The following is a 16,644-nucleotide window of genomic DNA, read 5'->3' on the forward strand; positions in this document are numbered from 1 at the left end:
AAGGAAAAATATGTAAGGAGTGTTTGTTTGGCATTTCTCAAGTTTTGGCTTCAAGATACAGCCAAATACAGCTACATTTCCAGTGGGAACCTAACACTGGATAAAGCATATTTGTGGTATAGTGAAAATTAAAAAGCAAGGAAAATGCCTGGATAAAGTGTTTTAAACAGTTGATAGATGATTGTAAAAAACAGGCGTCAGTAAAACCTTGTGTGAAACCAGAGAAACCATGAGAAGAGGATTCATCTTGTACTAAAAACATAGAGAAATAGCACCACGACTAAAGAGATCAACATTTCTTACAGTTCTAGCCTAGATTGTGTAAAATAGCTGGAAGTTCTGTTAGCAATTAGAATATATTAAAAAACCTCACAACAACAACAAAAATCAACCTACCCTACTTTAAAGCACTTTCAGAAAGACGTACTAGAGTTCATTACAAATGTGCTCTGATTATTGCAACTACTCCTTCCACACCATAAAAATATTTTAAGAGCAGCCAGGGTTTGGGACTTTGTCCTACTAAACCTGTTTCAAAGTTGGGAGCAGACAAATGTAATTCAACAAGCAGACACTTAACAAGGGTATCATCATCATCATCAAAGCTATTTAGCATATACTACAATACTGAGATATTCCATTAAATGCCATCTGATCACACATGGATGAAAAAGTAGCTAAGTGTTCAAGATTAGTTAACAAAATATCATAAAAAAATCAAATTTTCAAGTTTCCAAAACAGTATTTCATCAAGGATTGTTTCTTGCAGACAATATTTCACCATTGTTTTGCATCTTAAAAAACAAACAAAAATACACAAAAAACCTCCAACCAACCAAAAAAAAAAATTACAAGACATTAAATACAACATTTGCTCAGGTTTCAAGTTATGTTAAGCTCTTCAGTTAAACACAATATGAATTAAAACTTGAAATCCTAAATTTATTGGGTGAATTAATACCCAGCACAATTGTTTTCCCTTCTGTTCCTGTAACACTTTGAAATTTATCTAAACCATCAGAAAAATAAAACACAGTCGCATGCAAACCAAGAAATGGACGGAATACCACATTGCATTGAAAGTTTCTCTCTCTTTCTGGGTGCTTTTCTATGGCCAGTAAAAAAAAAGAAATAATAAAATAAATTACAGTTCTTTCGCAATTTGCATGAACAGTGCGTCCCACAGATATGCTTTATGTGTAACAGTGAATATTTACAAGAAAGCCTATAAAGAAAGTTGCCTAGTACCACAAATTATCAGAGTGGGGGGAAAAGAAGTTTCATTTGACTGCCTTTCAAATCTATGAAAAAACATTTCTTGTGTTGTACTGAGTGAGATATGGGTAAATGTATGCGTCACTGCACATTAAACACGGCAAAAACTCAAGATCACCACTAAAACCCTGGTCCAGGGCACACAGAACACTGATCACATCTTTTGCAGTAGTTATTGTCATACGTCTTAAATCTTAATGTAAAAAGATGCAAACATACCAACTGCCTATTTTGCTAATGCAGGCTCTCTTTAACATTATTTTAATTGTTGATAGTACCTTCTCATTAGTATATTCAAATTGCAGCAGATAAACCAGTAAGTTATAAAACTCAAAAATATGTAAAACCCTTACTTTTTAATAAGCAAGTAAAAATAGTGCATACAGAAAGGTGAATCTAAATACTTGGTCCTGTGATTTTAGAATTTCTCCACAGGCTCTATGGTTAGACCACTCAGAGAACTCTGCATGGAGTGACTGATGTCAGAAATACTTCTTGTTGAGTTCTCTCCTCTATTTTCCTTGTCCCCACCGTGCAAATTTCTTTCCTGCTCCTCCCCACTTTCCCTTCAAGCCTATTTTATATTCTTAAAACAAAAACCACTACATTTTTAACACCAGGATCTTCCAACCATTTCCACAATCTCCCCCCATCAGACAAAAGTTCTCTCGTGTTTGTTCAACCACTTCTGCAGAGCAAGGGAATAAAAGCAGTACTAAATTCCCCTTTGCAAAGACTTTTGGTTTTAGAAAACAGCTATTGAAAGAGGAATATACAGAATCTGCACATAACTCTTAGATGATCATGTGTGCTTAATATTGTAATAGGATAAAGGTTAAGCATAATATTGTTTGACCCATTCAACTACTGACATTCATGCCATGTTATTGTTAGTGTTGCATGTTAAGCAAGCAAATTTTCAATGAACTTGTGTTGGCTTTACCACAGACACAGATGTTAGGCGGACTCCTTTGTTCATAAGGTTCTCATTATTAACTGAAACCAAGTGAATATTTGACTGAAGGAAAGGACCATATCATTGTTTTCAGATTTTGCTCTATGACTTAACTGAACTACATCTGCCAGCTTTGGAAATACCAAGTACTTCTTGGCGCCAGTACTGGCGCCTTGCTCTATGACTACCATCTTAAGTGCTTCAGCTTGAGGAAGTCTAGTAACCATCAAAACAGTTTAATAAAAACTTAAAACTGTGATTAAGAGTTACTCACTAGCTGACAGAGTGCTCTGAAATTTGTTCTATGTATGAATAATTTCACAAAATAAGCAAATCATAGTAAACTGAATGCATGGTTGTAAATATGTAGCCTAGAAAGTTCACAAGATGTTTCTGTGATTTATGAAGTCTGTGTTATACTTGAAACCACATTTATTTAATAGATAGGCTGGCACTTCACAGGATAATTCAATCTGCTTCAAATCTATCCAAAGCCTTTGGGATACATAAAGGGTGCTCTGAATATAAATACAATTCCACTTTTCACCTTTTTGCACTACTGTCTCTTAGCATAAATGTGAAAAGTATTACGCTCCCCCAAAAGATCTCCCTTTATAAAAAATGCTGTTGAAGATGAAAGAACCCCACAGTTTGTGCTAACCCAAATATAGGAACTATTTTATATAGCAAATAAATTGTTATAATTCACTTTTCTGGATATGTCCTGAGGCTATCTGAATTGAAATAAACAGCACATCACACTTTCTTCCTCAGAAAGACCAAAAATCAAAGTGTCTGTATTTTATACCACTTAGATAACTGATGCCAAAAACTATAGATGGCAATTCTGCAAATAAACAGTTTTATTTTCTGTACAGGACAAGGGAATAAGTTACTAGAAAGGGGGAAATAAATGCCAGAACAAGCTATTTTCAGAAAAACAGAGAGTAAAAAAAAGCCTCTTATTAATTTGTTTTATATATCAAAAGATAAAAATAATTAGCATTTCCAGATTATTAATTGTGTGATCTGAGCTAGAATCAACAGTACTTATTTAACTTACCATGCTGAATGTCCCTCATGTCTAAATGAAGGCTAGACATTAATATTCCAACAGCTTGAGATCTTTTGTTGCTTAACAACTTGACAACCTGCCAAAAGAAACCCAACTATTAGTATTAATCTGCAGGAAAATGTACAAGATATTTCGCACTACTAATGACAAATTCGAGAAATAGTACCTTGTAGTCTATATACACATCTAAAAATGAGTAATTTTATTATTTTTTAAGTTTGCTTCTGCTGCATGGATCCATCACAAGTGTAAGTAACTATGTCACCTAGTTGAATCTTAATCTTAAAAGAGTCACTATAAAAGTTCCCCTAGACTTCCTCCTTCATTAGGATGCACACTTTCAACTTCACACTGATGTTACTAAGTGTACGAAACAGGCTGTCATATAAAAAAAGATTCCAACTGTGGCTATCTTGGAATTTCTTTGTTTTCCAAAACCACACAATGATTTCCATCTTTGATGTAAGCTAAAACTGTAAGAATTTCTATTTTATTTGAATGTTTGACGTAGTAGACGCCAATATGAATTTTATTTTAAAAGCAAAATAACCACGTACATATTGGGATTTTCTTTGATCACTTTTAGGGAATATAAAAGGTCTCAAAGCATTTTTGTTTTTAAAATAAACAAAAAATAAAAATCGAACCATCAAAATGCCTTGCTTTAGGGGGTTAAAATTAGCCACTAAAATACACTCTAGTACATATTTGCTTTGCAAGCATAAAAGGAACAAGTAATTCACAGACAGTCTTCCACAGGGCTCTAAGCTGTTTGAATTCAACTTAATGTAAATTTTATATCACTGGTATGAGAAGCAAGTAATGCCAGGAAAGGACTCTTATCTGTAAAACGATGTGATTCTTGATGAAGTACTTTTCAATGCAGGGCTACAACTACTACGTAGACAGAAGAGGTTAATATTCAGCCTACTCAGGTTGCTGAGTTTTACACTGTACTAAACGCACTGAAGAAAACCTTTGTGAATCACTTGGAGGAAAGAAGAAAAGCCAGATAACTAGAACTGTAAGTTCAAGTTCTTTTTACATTGCAGTCAGGAAGCATATACATATTTTTTCAAGTTACACAGTTCCTATCTTAGCACCAAGGTGCTGTATCATCTACAGCCCCACTGGCAAAGTTATTTAGAAATTACTTAGTAGAAGTGAGATTCAAAAAATAGAATTAATTTTGCCAGAGTAAAGAATTATGATCCAATTCACATCTTAAAAAAAACCCATAAAAGTACCCACAAGATGTTTGCCCTGTGGCCAACTTTGATTCACTTAAGTTTTCAGACACAGGTTTGTATGTTGATGTTTGAGGAGCAGCTGAAGAGAAGAAGTAAAAGCCTGACCCAGAACTCTGCCACTGAGACTTCTTAGGAAAGGAAACTTGAGAAACTCATGGCGCTTACAGTATAGGTTTTCTGAGGATGTTGTTGGCTAGCCAATTGTTTTATTAGTTTGGGGTTTTTTTTCCCCCCTTAAACATTCATAACCATTGACTAGGAAGGTACTTCATCCTCCTCTCCTTGCAGATTTCTAACTAGTTACAGTGAAGTGAAAATACAGCGTTCTGCTTGTGAACTGAAAATTTTAACATTAGAAACCAAGTATGGCATAACTATCATTCCCAATGTTGAAGACCTAAAATCAAGGCATAGCTATTGACGTCATCTGTCAGAAATTAGCAAGAAATTCCTATGCAGTTGTCTAATCCATGTAATATATTATTAGGAAATTAAAAATTTCAGAAATAACAGAAACTCTTTAACGGGTGTTGCTACCAAACCATATTTCCAGAAAAGGCAGTGCAACACAAAGAAACAATGTGGTATGTAATATAACAAAAGTTAAAAAACTTCTCCTTAAAGCTGTCCACTCCACTAACAAGACTGAATTCAGTAGAGATGATGTTGGGAAAACTGGTGATTCCAACCCCCAAGTCTGAAACATCTCACAATAAAAGAAAAACTTAAGCTTGCTGCTGTCATCAACATACAGACGGAGTCCTTGGTTGCCTTTATTTTGAAGAAGAAAATCATCCTAAAGTTGACAAAAAGGTGAATTTAAAAATGAATGCAAACCCATTCCAAAAGTCCCATAAGGAAATAACAGTAGTCACACAAAGTGGCAAGAGCCTCTCTGGACTAAGTGTGTACATTTCTTGTCACTCATATTCTGCAAAAATGAAACAGAAATTGAACTGCTGCAAGCTGTTATAAAGGCCAGGAGTAAAGCAAAACAAAAAAAGAAAACAGAGAATAAAATAGCTTTGTTAAGTGGTCTTCCCCAAAACAATGTTATAACTGCATTCAGGTGTGAATGGACCTAGGATCAAGGAAGGGTCCACAGCTTAACCTTTCCAAAGGAAGCAAAACTACAGTACTCTCTCTTGGAGGCCCAAAGAGCAAGGATGAGCTGGAGTCTGTTCTTGGGACTCTTCCACTTCTAATGGTGTCAGCACCCATATACTACTATATTTGCTTCAAATTGCGAAATTGCTGTTTCTACCACCCATCAGCAATCTAAAGCTCAAAGGCTACTGAGATCAGGTCTACAAATACAGCAAGGGGACCAACACTAGAGAAAAAGGAACCAAATAAATTAACTATGTTGTTACGATGCAGGCTAGAATATGACTTCTTAGGGGGCATGATTCCCATCAATGCTATAAAACCAGATTTAGTGGCCTAGTAAATCGCTTCAAGTCTTGTGCTCTGAAAGAAATCTGGCCTAAAAGTTAGCAGGAAAAAGAAGCTGCTTTTTCTGAAAGTGAGCTGATGGACAGGAGAATAATTTTTTTTTTTTTTTTGAGTGTCACATTTTGGCAGTGATCAGAGGTTGGGGGGGCGGGGAAAGCACTGTCCCTCTGAAGAATAGGTTGTCTTTGCTACAAAAATTCTGAACTGCAACATCAAGAGAGTACCGAAGAGCATGACTGTCAGGTGAACGGGTGCAGAACAGCAACAGATAAAGCATTTTTATGTAGCAGCTACTAGTTTTGTCTGCCTTTATTTAATATGTAGGTTTTATGTCAACTTTTATACTAATCTCTATTATGCATTTCATTCCCATTTCAGTCAGTTGCATGAATACTATAGTTTCCTCCAATAGAATGGCTGTAACAATACAACACTAATTCAGAAAATATGAATATTAGCATAAATGCCTAAAGCAATTCCCACGTTTAAAAATAAAACAATAAAATAAATCAGCTGCATAGTCTGGGCCTACAGGCTACAGACGAGTGACGCCATTTAAAGGCAGAACAACAAAAGTTTGATAAATCCAATCACTACAAGATCTAAAGCCTCAGACACAATACACAGCTCCTTTTTAGTTTGGATTCTGGAACTCTGCTTTAAACAATTTTAAAAAAATAAATAAAAAGGAAGCTAGAGATATTATCTGCAGCCTGAAGTCTAGGACAAACTTTCTAATTGTTGAGTGGTCCTCATTGTTAAGCAGTAAACAAACTACATGCCAAATTTGTTCCTGATTGTTTAATACAAGCAAAAACACTCAAAGAGATATTTAGTGAAAGGTAATGCAAGACACATGTTTGATGAGAACCCTGAAGCAAAAATACAAAGATTCCTTTCCCCAGAATAATATTTAGTTAATGCATGGAATTTTGCAATGATTCTTGCTCTCTGGTTCTGATTTTGACCACCAACATTAAGCAAAATTATCCCAAGGCTTTCGCTGGTTAAGAAAAACTACTGTACATTACAAAAAGTCACATGCAGGAAACTCCACTGTACAAAGGCCTATAGCTTGTAACCATTGCAGAGAGGATGCAGAAACCCCAAAGCTCCAAACAAGATGTTAAGAGACAGGATCAGGGCAGTAATGCAGTCACCTTCTCACTACGCATTGTGACAACAGCCCTTTTCTGCAAATTCAAGTGTATTCCAAATGTAAAATTGGCAGTCACAGAACTAGACCCATCACATCTTTCACATGTATATCCTTGTCTTACAGATATAACAGAATAATATTTTTCTCTTATGAGTGGGGGTTTTTGTGTGTGTGGTGATTTGTGGGTGGTTTATTTTTTTCAAAGGTAAAGCCAGAAATGACTTCTGGCTAGTAATGGCAATTGTGAGAGTGGAAACAGGGACTACTTCAAGTAGTGAGGTCATTTTGGTACAATAGGAGATCAAACATTTCTACTTAACACTTACAGAAAGAAAACCAAACCCCCAAAACCAACACCCAGTCCTGGCTGTCTAACAGCATATCCATGCTGATGACACATAATGATTTAACTGATCTCAACTTTTACCACAGAACATCAATCATAAATTGTAATTTTGAGTAACTCTCTGTCTCCTACCCTAATCAGACCCGGAATCCCCCCTGCAAACTAACTGGTTACTTTCTATAAAGAGATACCTAAGGTTTCAAAATTCTCTTTGTCATATACTTCTAGACCCATGTTGTTGACATGTTACGTAAATTAGTGCAGCCAAGCAGCTGTGTCTGCCAGTTTGTGGATGCTGTAACTTCATGCTTGAGGGTAAAGATGAAACATAATATTTACTTTTCATTCTTTTTTTTCTATTACCCTACTGTGCTTTCATAAATAAACCCTTTTAATGATATGAATGAGAAACAGTTCATGCCCTTCTATGCTGCTTTATCACTAAAATAGTATTGTTTGAAATGAATATCATAAAACTATTACTGTAGAAGTAATCTCTTAGTAAGACATTGCTACCCCAGTTAATATTCTTCACTTATTACATTAGATTAAAAAAAATACTTAGATTGCTCAGATTCAGGTATACAGTAGTAAGTTAGGTAAGCATTGTGTTCCTCAACAGGAAGCTGAACAATAATAAAATGTCCCTTAATAAAAAATGACATCAATATTCTAACTTTATGGGGTAGAGTAGGGGATGAAGATAAACAGTAAAGTTTAAATTCTTTTGTTTAAAAATAGGTCACAAAGATTTTATTTTTCCATACCTAAAGCTTCTCTTTGATAGTTTATCTCATTGTTATGTACCACCATTATAGTTATTCCTTCTGTCATCAGATAAAAGACTAGGGTACCTAAAGTTCAGTTTGTATATTTTTAGATCTTATGTTTGTAACTGTCAATATGTCTCTGTGGGTTAGTAATGCAAACGCATGTTCAGATGCTACAATATAAAATCTTATAAAAAAAAAAAAAGCTAAATTTTCCTTAGAAACTGTGTAAAAGCCAGAATTTTCATGCACAGTTTGCAATGTACTCAGTAGGTATTTTTCGCAGGTGATCAGCCCAACTGCTATGAGCAATCTTGTCACTGCATACTCAAATCAGGCATGCAATTATACACATTTTTGCGAACTCTTGCAAAACATATCACATGCCCAGATACATTTGAAATTAAGAGTCTTAGTTATTTTATAAAAAGTTAGCACATCAAATCAGGGAGACACAGAAGAAGGGTGCGGGGTTCAGGAAAGGGTAAAGAATACAACCCCCATCCCCCTCCAAAAAAAAAAAAACATCTCCCAAAGAAGGGCGAGAACCCACTATGATATCTAGTAGGAGATATCAACAACAAACAAACAAACAAAAACCCCATGATGTAAAAGCTTTCATGTTCCCACTTGTAAAGGGGGACATACAGTTACAGTCAAAAGTATGACATTATTCACTGTACGTACTCCAAGTGAATATAACAACTTATTTATTCTTGCTGTTTGTACTGAAGTCAGCACTAAGTAACAAAATACAGCCATAAGGAAAAAGTCTGCAAAACCAATACTTCTCTACAAATAAAAGATAACTTAATCTTAAAACCTTGATTGTCATGCTGACAGTAAAAATTGTAACTTGTCAGTTAGGATCTGATAATAATACAGACAAGTACATTCACACTTAAGTTAGACAGTGATTTTTTTTTTACTAAATCATCAGGACCACTGTACTACACTCTAATTTCTAGGTGAAACACATTCAATCCATATGCACATCTAATTCTGAAGCAATTTGAGTTTTCTTGATCAGATTTAAAAACTACTGTACTAAAAAGTGTTGCTTCTTGCCAGCAAAATCAACATGGACAGAGAGATGGGAGAAGAAATGCGTATTGCTATCTCCATATTTCCTTCTTTTCTTCTTCCCTTGATATCATCCAATGCTACAATGTCCACTGCACTGAGCCCTTGCACTGAGAGAGTTGGAAGCACCACGGAGAGATGAAGAAGAAAGTGTTTGAAAGGTGTAGAACTACTGGCTATGGAAATGCGAGATCGCCAGCCTCCCTAGAAAGATGGCTGTAACTAAGATGCCTCTAATCAACAGTGTCAGGTACAGCAAGAATTGTACACAACCCAGGGTGTCAGCTATCTTTCTGCTGAGGTTCAAGATCTGGGTTATGCTTTTTAGATATCCAGCTTTCATCTCACAGAACAGCTGCAACTCACTCACTCCAACCCAAAGCCTATTTTTCTCTTTATTTGAACAAGCTTTCAGTAAGACCTTCCCCTCCAGAGGTCTTCCAGAGCATAGAGAACAGAATCATAGAATCGTTTTGGTTGGAAAGGACCTTTAAGATCATCAAGTCCAACCGTTAACCTAGCGCTGCCAAGTCCACCACTAAACCATGTCCCTAAGTACCACACCTACACGTCTTTTAAATACCTCCAGGGATGACGACTCAACCACTTCCCTGGGCAGCCTGTTCCAATGTTTGACAATCCTTTTGGTGAAGAAATTTTGTCTAATACCCAATCTAAACCTCCCCTGGTGCAACTTGAGGCCATTTCCTCTTTTCCTATCACTTATTACTTGGGAGAAGAAACCGACACCCACATTGTTACAACCTCCTTTCAGGTGTCCCCTGAGCCCCCTTTTTTCCAGGCTAAACAACTCCAGTTCTCTCAGCTGCTCCTCATAAGACATGTGCTCTAGAGCCTTCACCAGCTTTGTTGCCCTTCCTTGGGCTTTCTCCAGCATCTCAATGTCTTTCTTGTAGTGAGGGGCCCAAACCTGAACACATTATTTGATGTGCGGCCTCACCAGTGCCAAGTACAGAGGGACGATCACTTCCCTAGTCCTGCTGGCCACACTATTTCTGATACAAGCCAGGGTGCTATTGGCCTTCTTGGCCACATGGGCACACTGCTGGCTCAAACTCAGCCAGCTGTCGATCAACACCCCCAGGTCTTTTTCCACTAGGCAGCTTTCCAGCCACTCTTCCCCAAGCCTGTAGCATTGCTTGGGGCTGTTGTGACCCAAGTGCAGGTCCCGACACTTAGCCCTGTTAATGAAACACAAGGCCATTGTCAGACACTCTACACGGCTTCTCTGGTTAGTAACCTCTCGCCCAAACAGAATCAGCAGAAGCAGCAGCATCTAAAACAGGCTGTTAGGTCAGCAGAAATTTTTAGTGCTAGTGAGGATACACAAACAAAATAGAGAAACCCACAGAGCTCTTAGGTCACAAGATGAGTTTCCAAGATTGTCAGATGCCAAGCTCATGTTTGTTTTTAAACTTGCAAATATATGATCTGAAGAAAAGAAAGCAGGAAGGAAACATGAGAAATGCATGTGGTTAATAGAGGACGTCAACCTGGGAAGCCTGAACAGGTAGAGATATTTGATATACGTATATGCAGTCAGGTAAAACTACGTTTGGAACAAAGAGAACTTTGTAGATACAGTTACAAAACAAATAATATAATAACAAAACATGCAATAAGCCATACAAAGAAGAGACAGAGAAGTAAAAACAGATCATAGTCATACAGCATCTCATAAAAGAAATTACTCTTACAAGCCAAATAAGTAAGATGTTATTTAATTTCATAAATAACTTCATGACATTATTAATTATTTGCTTGTATAAATAAAAATGATGCATCAGCCATGTCCTCTAAAATTCCTGTCTGTGGGGGCATCAGAACCCCAACTGTATCTCTGGAGAGTACATAAAATCTCAGCAAATAATTTTGTCATTGACACAGGTAAGAGATCAATAAGTGTGGATACAGTAAGCTCTTTAACACAGTGCCTCCACTGTTTGTGGAGGGAATAAACCCTCCTTTTCAGAAAAATAATTTTTCCTTTATGTCATTCCTTGTTAATGAATAAACTTTTAACTCAGTATGGCATTTATCTTAGTTACCAATTTATACTTATTTCACGTGGCATTTTATTTCTAGGGGTATTCTGTTACCACAGCTTCTTTATATTCAATTTAAAAATTCAAAAATGCTGAAATCATTAACTAAACAGTTTTATTGATACATCTTGTTTGCATCTAAGTCTTTTGAAACAGAATGAAAATGAAACTTTAGAAACCTATTATTTATTTTCTGGGGTGGAAGGGGGAGATTAAAATCTTAATGTCAATAGATTAATAGTGGACTTTCCATATGAGAATATCTTTAACATTTTTATTTTGTTTACATGATAGAGTATAAACACATGATCTGGTCTTGAACAGTTCATCGCAGTTACATGTATGTTATTTTCCAAAAATACAGTTAAAGAGTTATCAGTAAGGCTTCTAAGATGACTATTCAAAAGTTAGCAAAGCAATTTTTTACCATTTTTCCACTGAACCCATTCAGTGCACACTGGCCAATGTTTGCCATGTAGGTACATTTTTAATGTTACATTTACCGTCATTCTTGTGTATGTGGCCTTCATCATGAGACTATCCTTTTTCTTCCTGCTTCACTAATTACGTGTTTTTTAAGTGCTGCAACAACTGACAAAAGCATTTTTTACTCAGGTAACAGCTTCATTTCCTAAGTAATCATTATGAACTCTGCTCATTCCACACAGTCCACGCTAGCTGTGGAAAGGGTCCTATGAAAAATACTATCTAGCCATGTAACCAAAACTAGCATTGTAACTACATGGCATGGCTGAACAAGACACTTCAAGAGCGAGTTTTCACCCTTTGCTTGCGTCACATACCATCGGTTTGATGAGATCCAATATTTGCTGAAAGGAACATCCAGTCAAGAATACCCAAGGCTCACAACAAGTTTCTGAGAGAAATTACTTTAGACAGAATAAGAGGTGACACAGAATCAGACCTATTATGGTCTATATTTTCACCTCTCAGATCTCCTCAGTTCTTCCTCAGTTACTCATCTTAATCTTCCTTTGCCTCTCTCCTCCTAGCCCCTGTTTTCCAACCTGCCAGTACAACGTTAGGAAAAAATCTTCAGAATTATACCTGAAGTCTCTCCTGAGCAACAGGAACTGAGATACAGCCTGTAGAGTGGCAAAATTTAAGAAACCCTCTACACAACTAACAAGACATATCTGATAAAATTTTTCCACATTTCAAGTCTATGAAACTATGTGGACATGAGCAAAACCAGACCTTTTTTTCTTAACATTGCCAAAATGAAGGAGACACCCAAGGAGGGGAGGGGAACCCCAACCCAACAGAAGCTGCAGCCAAAAGAATTAAACTTGGGCACAGTTATAACAACAGGGACTTATAATGAAAGCCAGACCACTTTAATAGGTAGCAATGGCAACCCCACCTATAATATAGCCCATAAAGGACTTTCTTTGAAGATTTAGTAGGCATTCTTATTGAGTGAGCTTGCACACATTTACAGCAGCTGAGAATTTGACATATACTTATTAACAGAGTAAAATAAATCACAGCTTTTGACGTAGCACCAAATGAGAGACAGTAAGAACAAAATCAACTGCATTCACAAATAAATATTAACACTTCATTTTTTTCTCTTTCTTTCAAGTTCTGGAATGGATTTTAATGTGGTCTTCATTCAGTGCTAGATGTAATATTGATTTTTTTAAGGCACTATTGATTTATATTGTATTAAGTTATTTGCAGATGATCACGCCATGCAAAAAACAATTAGAACCAATATTTGGGTAGGATGAAATTAACTCAATTGTTCTCAAAAAATCACAAAGCAATACAGAACAATATAGATAATTTCACCACTTAAAAAGGGGTCACCATTTAGAAATAATTGTATCATGCATACCTATATACATACACAAGCAAACATATGCATATACTCTATGGTATATAACATAAACAGCTATGTGTGCAGAACAGCAGCATAGTCCAAAATAATTAATCTTTCACCCACTAAAACACCCCAAAACTATCAAATCTTTCTTCAGATTACTAGAATTTCCTCCCCCTCACCATGTGTCTTCCTCTGTAAATACATTTTTATTTTACCTTTCAATAAAAACATTGTTTTATTGAGATCAAATGTTTATGTAGAGTACCAAATATTTTATGCATTGAAAAGTAATCTGGGCATTTTTTCCTGACTATTATTTCCCGTGTAGCAGGTATTTTCTATCCAATCCACCTAAGCCATACATCTGCTCAGTACACTCGCACATCAATGCAAAGAACAAAACCAATTGCCAGACTAGAGTATTTCTGGAAAGCAGCAGAGAGAGCTTTGTGGGTCCTGGTTCTGTTCTGTACAATGCTCCTCCATAGCTCAACAGGTGACAGAACACATCTGCTTTGCATAACACGTCCCTGTAAAAATCACTACAGAAACACCATTTGTAAGATCTTTACCACACCCGTAACTATCATAGAAGCCATGCAAGTCAGTTACCACTTAAACAACACTTGGTGCTTCCTATAAAAACAGTTGTGGCGTTACAGCCATGCTTTCCCTAAATAACTGCTTCTTCTGCTAAACATGGATGGACTTCATTACCCAAGTGTTTACTGCGGTATAAATGAAGAGAATTTCAAAAATGAAGGCCTGCATTCCAAACTGCTGAGAGGGCTTACGTAGAATATATTTGTGAAGCTGTTCTACTTCAGTTATCTCAATTCAATACTGCGAGAAGACCAAACTGGATTTGCACACGTGAACATTTAACTTTGACATCTGCAATAAATGATAGCTCTAATTGTAATTCTAATGAAAGCCTGCGATTATCTGTTTGGCTGATCTTTTCCCCCCCAGTTCAACAAATCAGACTTCTCCATTAGGCAATTTCTCTCTCTTTTGGAGAGCAGTACATTTGTGTGATTACCAAAGGAAGAGAAACACACAAGTGATTCTCTTCTGTCTATTTAAGTGGCCCACAGGAATGTTCATTCTAGATGACGACACCTACTTAGGTTGCCTTAAACTTCTGTGTGGAAATTTCTGTCATAAACAACTTGTTCTTTTCAAATAAGTTTAGAACAATCAGTCATTTTCATTTAGGTTTATCTACGTTTTATTTATTTATTGACAACATATCTAAATTTTGGCTTTGCAAGAAAAATAAATACTCTTAGTATTAAAATCCACATCTAATGTTTATTCATAATTGCTGTCTGTCTTTAACCACTGTTTACGTGACAGAGTTAAACAGTCGTCATTTCTACTCTGTTTAGATATTTGCATCACCAAACCTCATGAAATGTGAATGGACCAACAGTTCATAGGCAAAGCATAAAGTATACCTTTGCACTCATTTTTTTTCACTGAAAGAGCTATCATACTAATTTAGTTAAGAATAACCATTAAAAGGGGCTTTTTTCTAGAGGGAGAGCAGAAGAACAAAGGTCTTGCACTTTGGAGATTTATTGCAGGACAGCATGGTAGCAGCAGCACTGTTACCTTTCCTCACATCCCAGTTAGTACAGACTAGTGCAGCACACAGGAAGAGGATGAACAGCCACACGAGCATGGCTGAACTATCCTTCCCATCCGTCCAGATAAAGGTTTTATCCAACACGTTGGGATAACCATCTTAACTTCATTATCAGCTCTGCTGCCTGCAGCAGGTTGCCAGCACAGTAAAGAGCGCCTGCACGTTTATATTTCTGACCAAAGTGTGTCTGTGGGGGCAAGATCTCCAGAACTATTAGGTGGAGAGGTCATATTCAAACATAAGATCTGCTGCACTGGGGATTTTGAAGAGTCTTACTGTACATGCAATGTGGAAAAAAATCTTATACAACATTAACCTGTATGTTAAAAGATGATGGAAAGAACAGCCTAGTCCGGAGCTGAGTACAGGAACGTGAAGACAAGATAAAACAAGAACTTAGACTGCTGTTTAGGATTCTACATAAGAACATTCTCCTCTATAGCCTGAAAGTTTAATTGCAAATTAATTATCATACCACCACAATTCAGTTTTCACACAGATAACAAGAAGATTACAGCTCTCGAGTCATGTAAATATTCAGATTCAATTCTCTTACCCCAGAGTTTAAACTTCTACATTTAAAATATGCTTATTTTTATTTTATTGTACACCATTCAATTTCAAGAAACCAGTTTGATTAATGTTGGATTTCCCAACTGTGCTCATAATTTATTGTATGAATAAACTTCATATTCACTATATATATAAACACAACACAAACTTAGAATTGTCATGATTGGTATAACATTAGGACTTAAACATAATTTTTCTCTGAAACCATGGTAATTCATATGCAACTCTAATTTACAAAATTAATCAGCATAATTTTTATACCACTCATTGCACATGTGCAGTCAATTTCAAAGCATCATATATGCACCTAATTATTTTAGTTTTAATTTTGATAATATTTAAGTAGATAAAGCAAATTTTTTTTAAGAAAATACATACTTGAAAAGTAATTTATAAAGAAGAAATCTTTGGTATTTAACACATAGAGCTTTGAAACCCATCCTACGTTCTCTCCTTTTCTTATATTTCTACATAGCGTATATATATATATGGTAACATTTTCACATCAGGCAAAATTCATCTCAGCTGCATGCAAAAATCTGTCTTTATGTAAAAGCCAGCCTAGAAAAGATCTGAAATTAAATGAGTACTCACTTGTTTAGTCTTTGTTTTTGTAATGGTGTCCGAAATGGGTTTCTTCCTCTCTTTAACAGCTGTTTTAGAAAACAGTTCTTCAAACTCATGATAATCTATGGAAGGCTCTTCAATTTTTTCCCACACAAGTGAAGCACTAGAATCTCTAAAGTTAAGCAAAAGACCTATGTAGGGCAATGTCAAACTAAATAAGGTCATAAATGGAGGAACGAAGAAAATAAAATAGCAGCAATTTAAAAGTTGTTGCCTAACTTCTGCTAGCATTTTGATAACATATACTGTTGATTCTCCCCTATACTTTGTTTGCTTCTTTGTTCACACACAATAATGGTCAGGCTCATTTATATTCACCCACTTTACATACACAGGAATATAAATAGGTTGTATATAGGCTATAAAACATACAGACATGGACAAAAAGAGAAGTAGAAATAGACAGTTATCTGCAGACCACCTGTGTCACAGTAGCAAGAACTTGAAGAGAAAGAAGAAATTCATCATTAAATAACAGCAGAAGGGTTTTACAATCAGTACTTAGAGACA

At 36.0% G+C, this 16,644-nt stretch overlaps 1 protein-coding gene across 1 annotated transcript in view; it reads right to left on the reverse strand.

Moving 5' to 3' along the window:
* Positions 1-16,644, reverse strand: part of FMN2 (formin 2) — a 163,396-nt gene that overhangs the window by 90,011 nt on the left and 56,741 nt on the right. The window contains exons 6-7 of the mRNA XM_068395923.1: positions 16,102-16,246; positions 3,294-3,381 (exon numbers count right to left, since the gene is read on the reverse strand). Of these exons, the coding sequence (XP_068252024.1) occupies positions 3,294-3,381; positions 16,102-16,246 (233 nt within the window). The remainder of the gene's footprint in view (positions 1-3,293; positions 3,382-16,101; positions 16,247-16,644) is intronic.

Source organism: Nyctibius grandis, chromosome 1 (genome assembly GCF_013368605.1).
Source record: "Nyctibius grandis isolate bNycGra1 chromosome 1, bNycGra1.pri, whole genome shotgun sequence".
In the NCBI taxonomy this organism is placed as follows: Eukaryota; Metazoa; Chordata; class Aves; order Nyctibiiformes; family Nyctibiidae; genus Nyctibius; species Nyctibius grandis.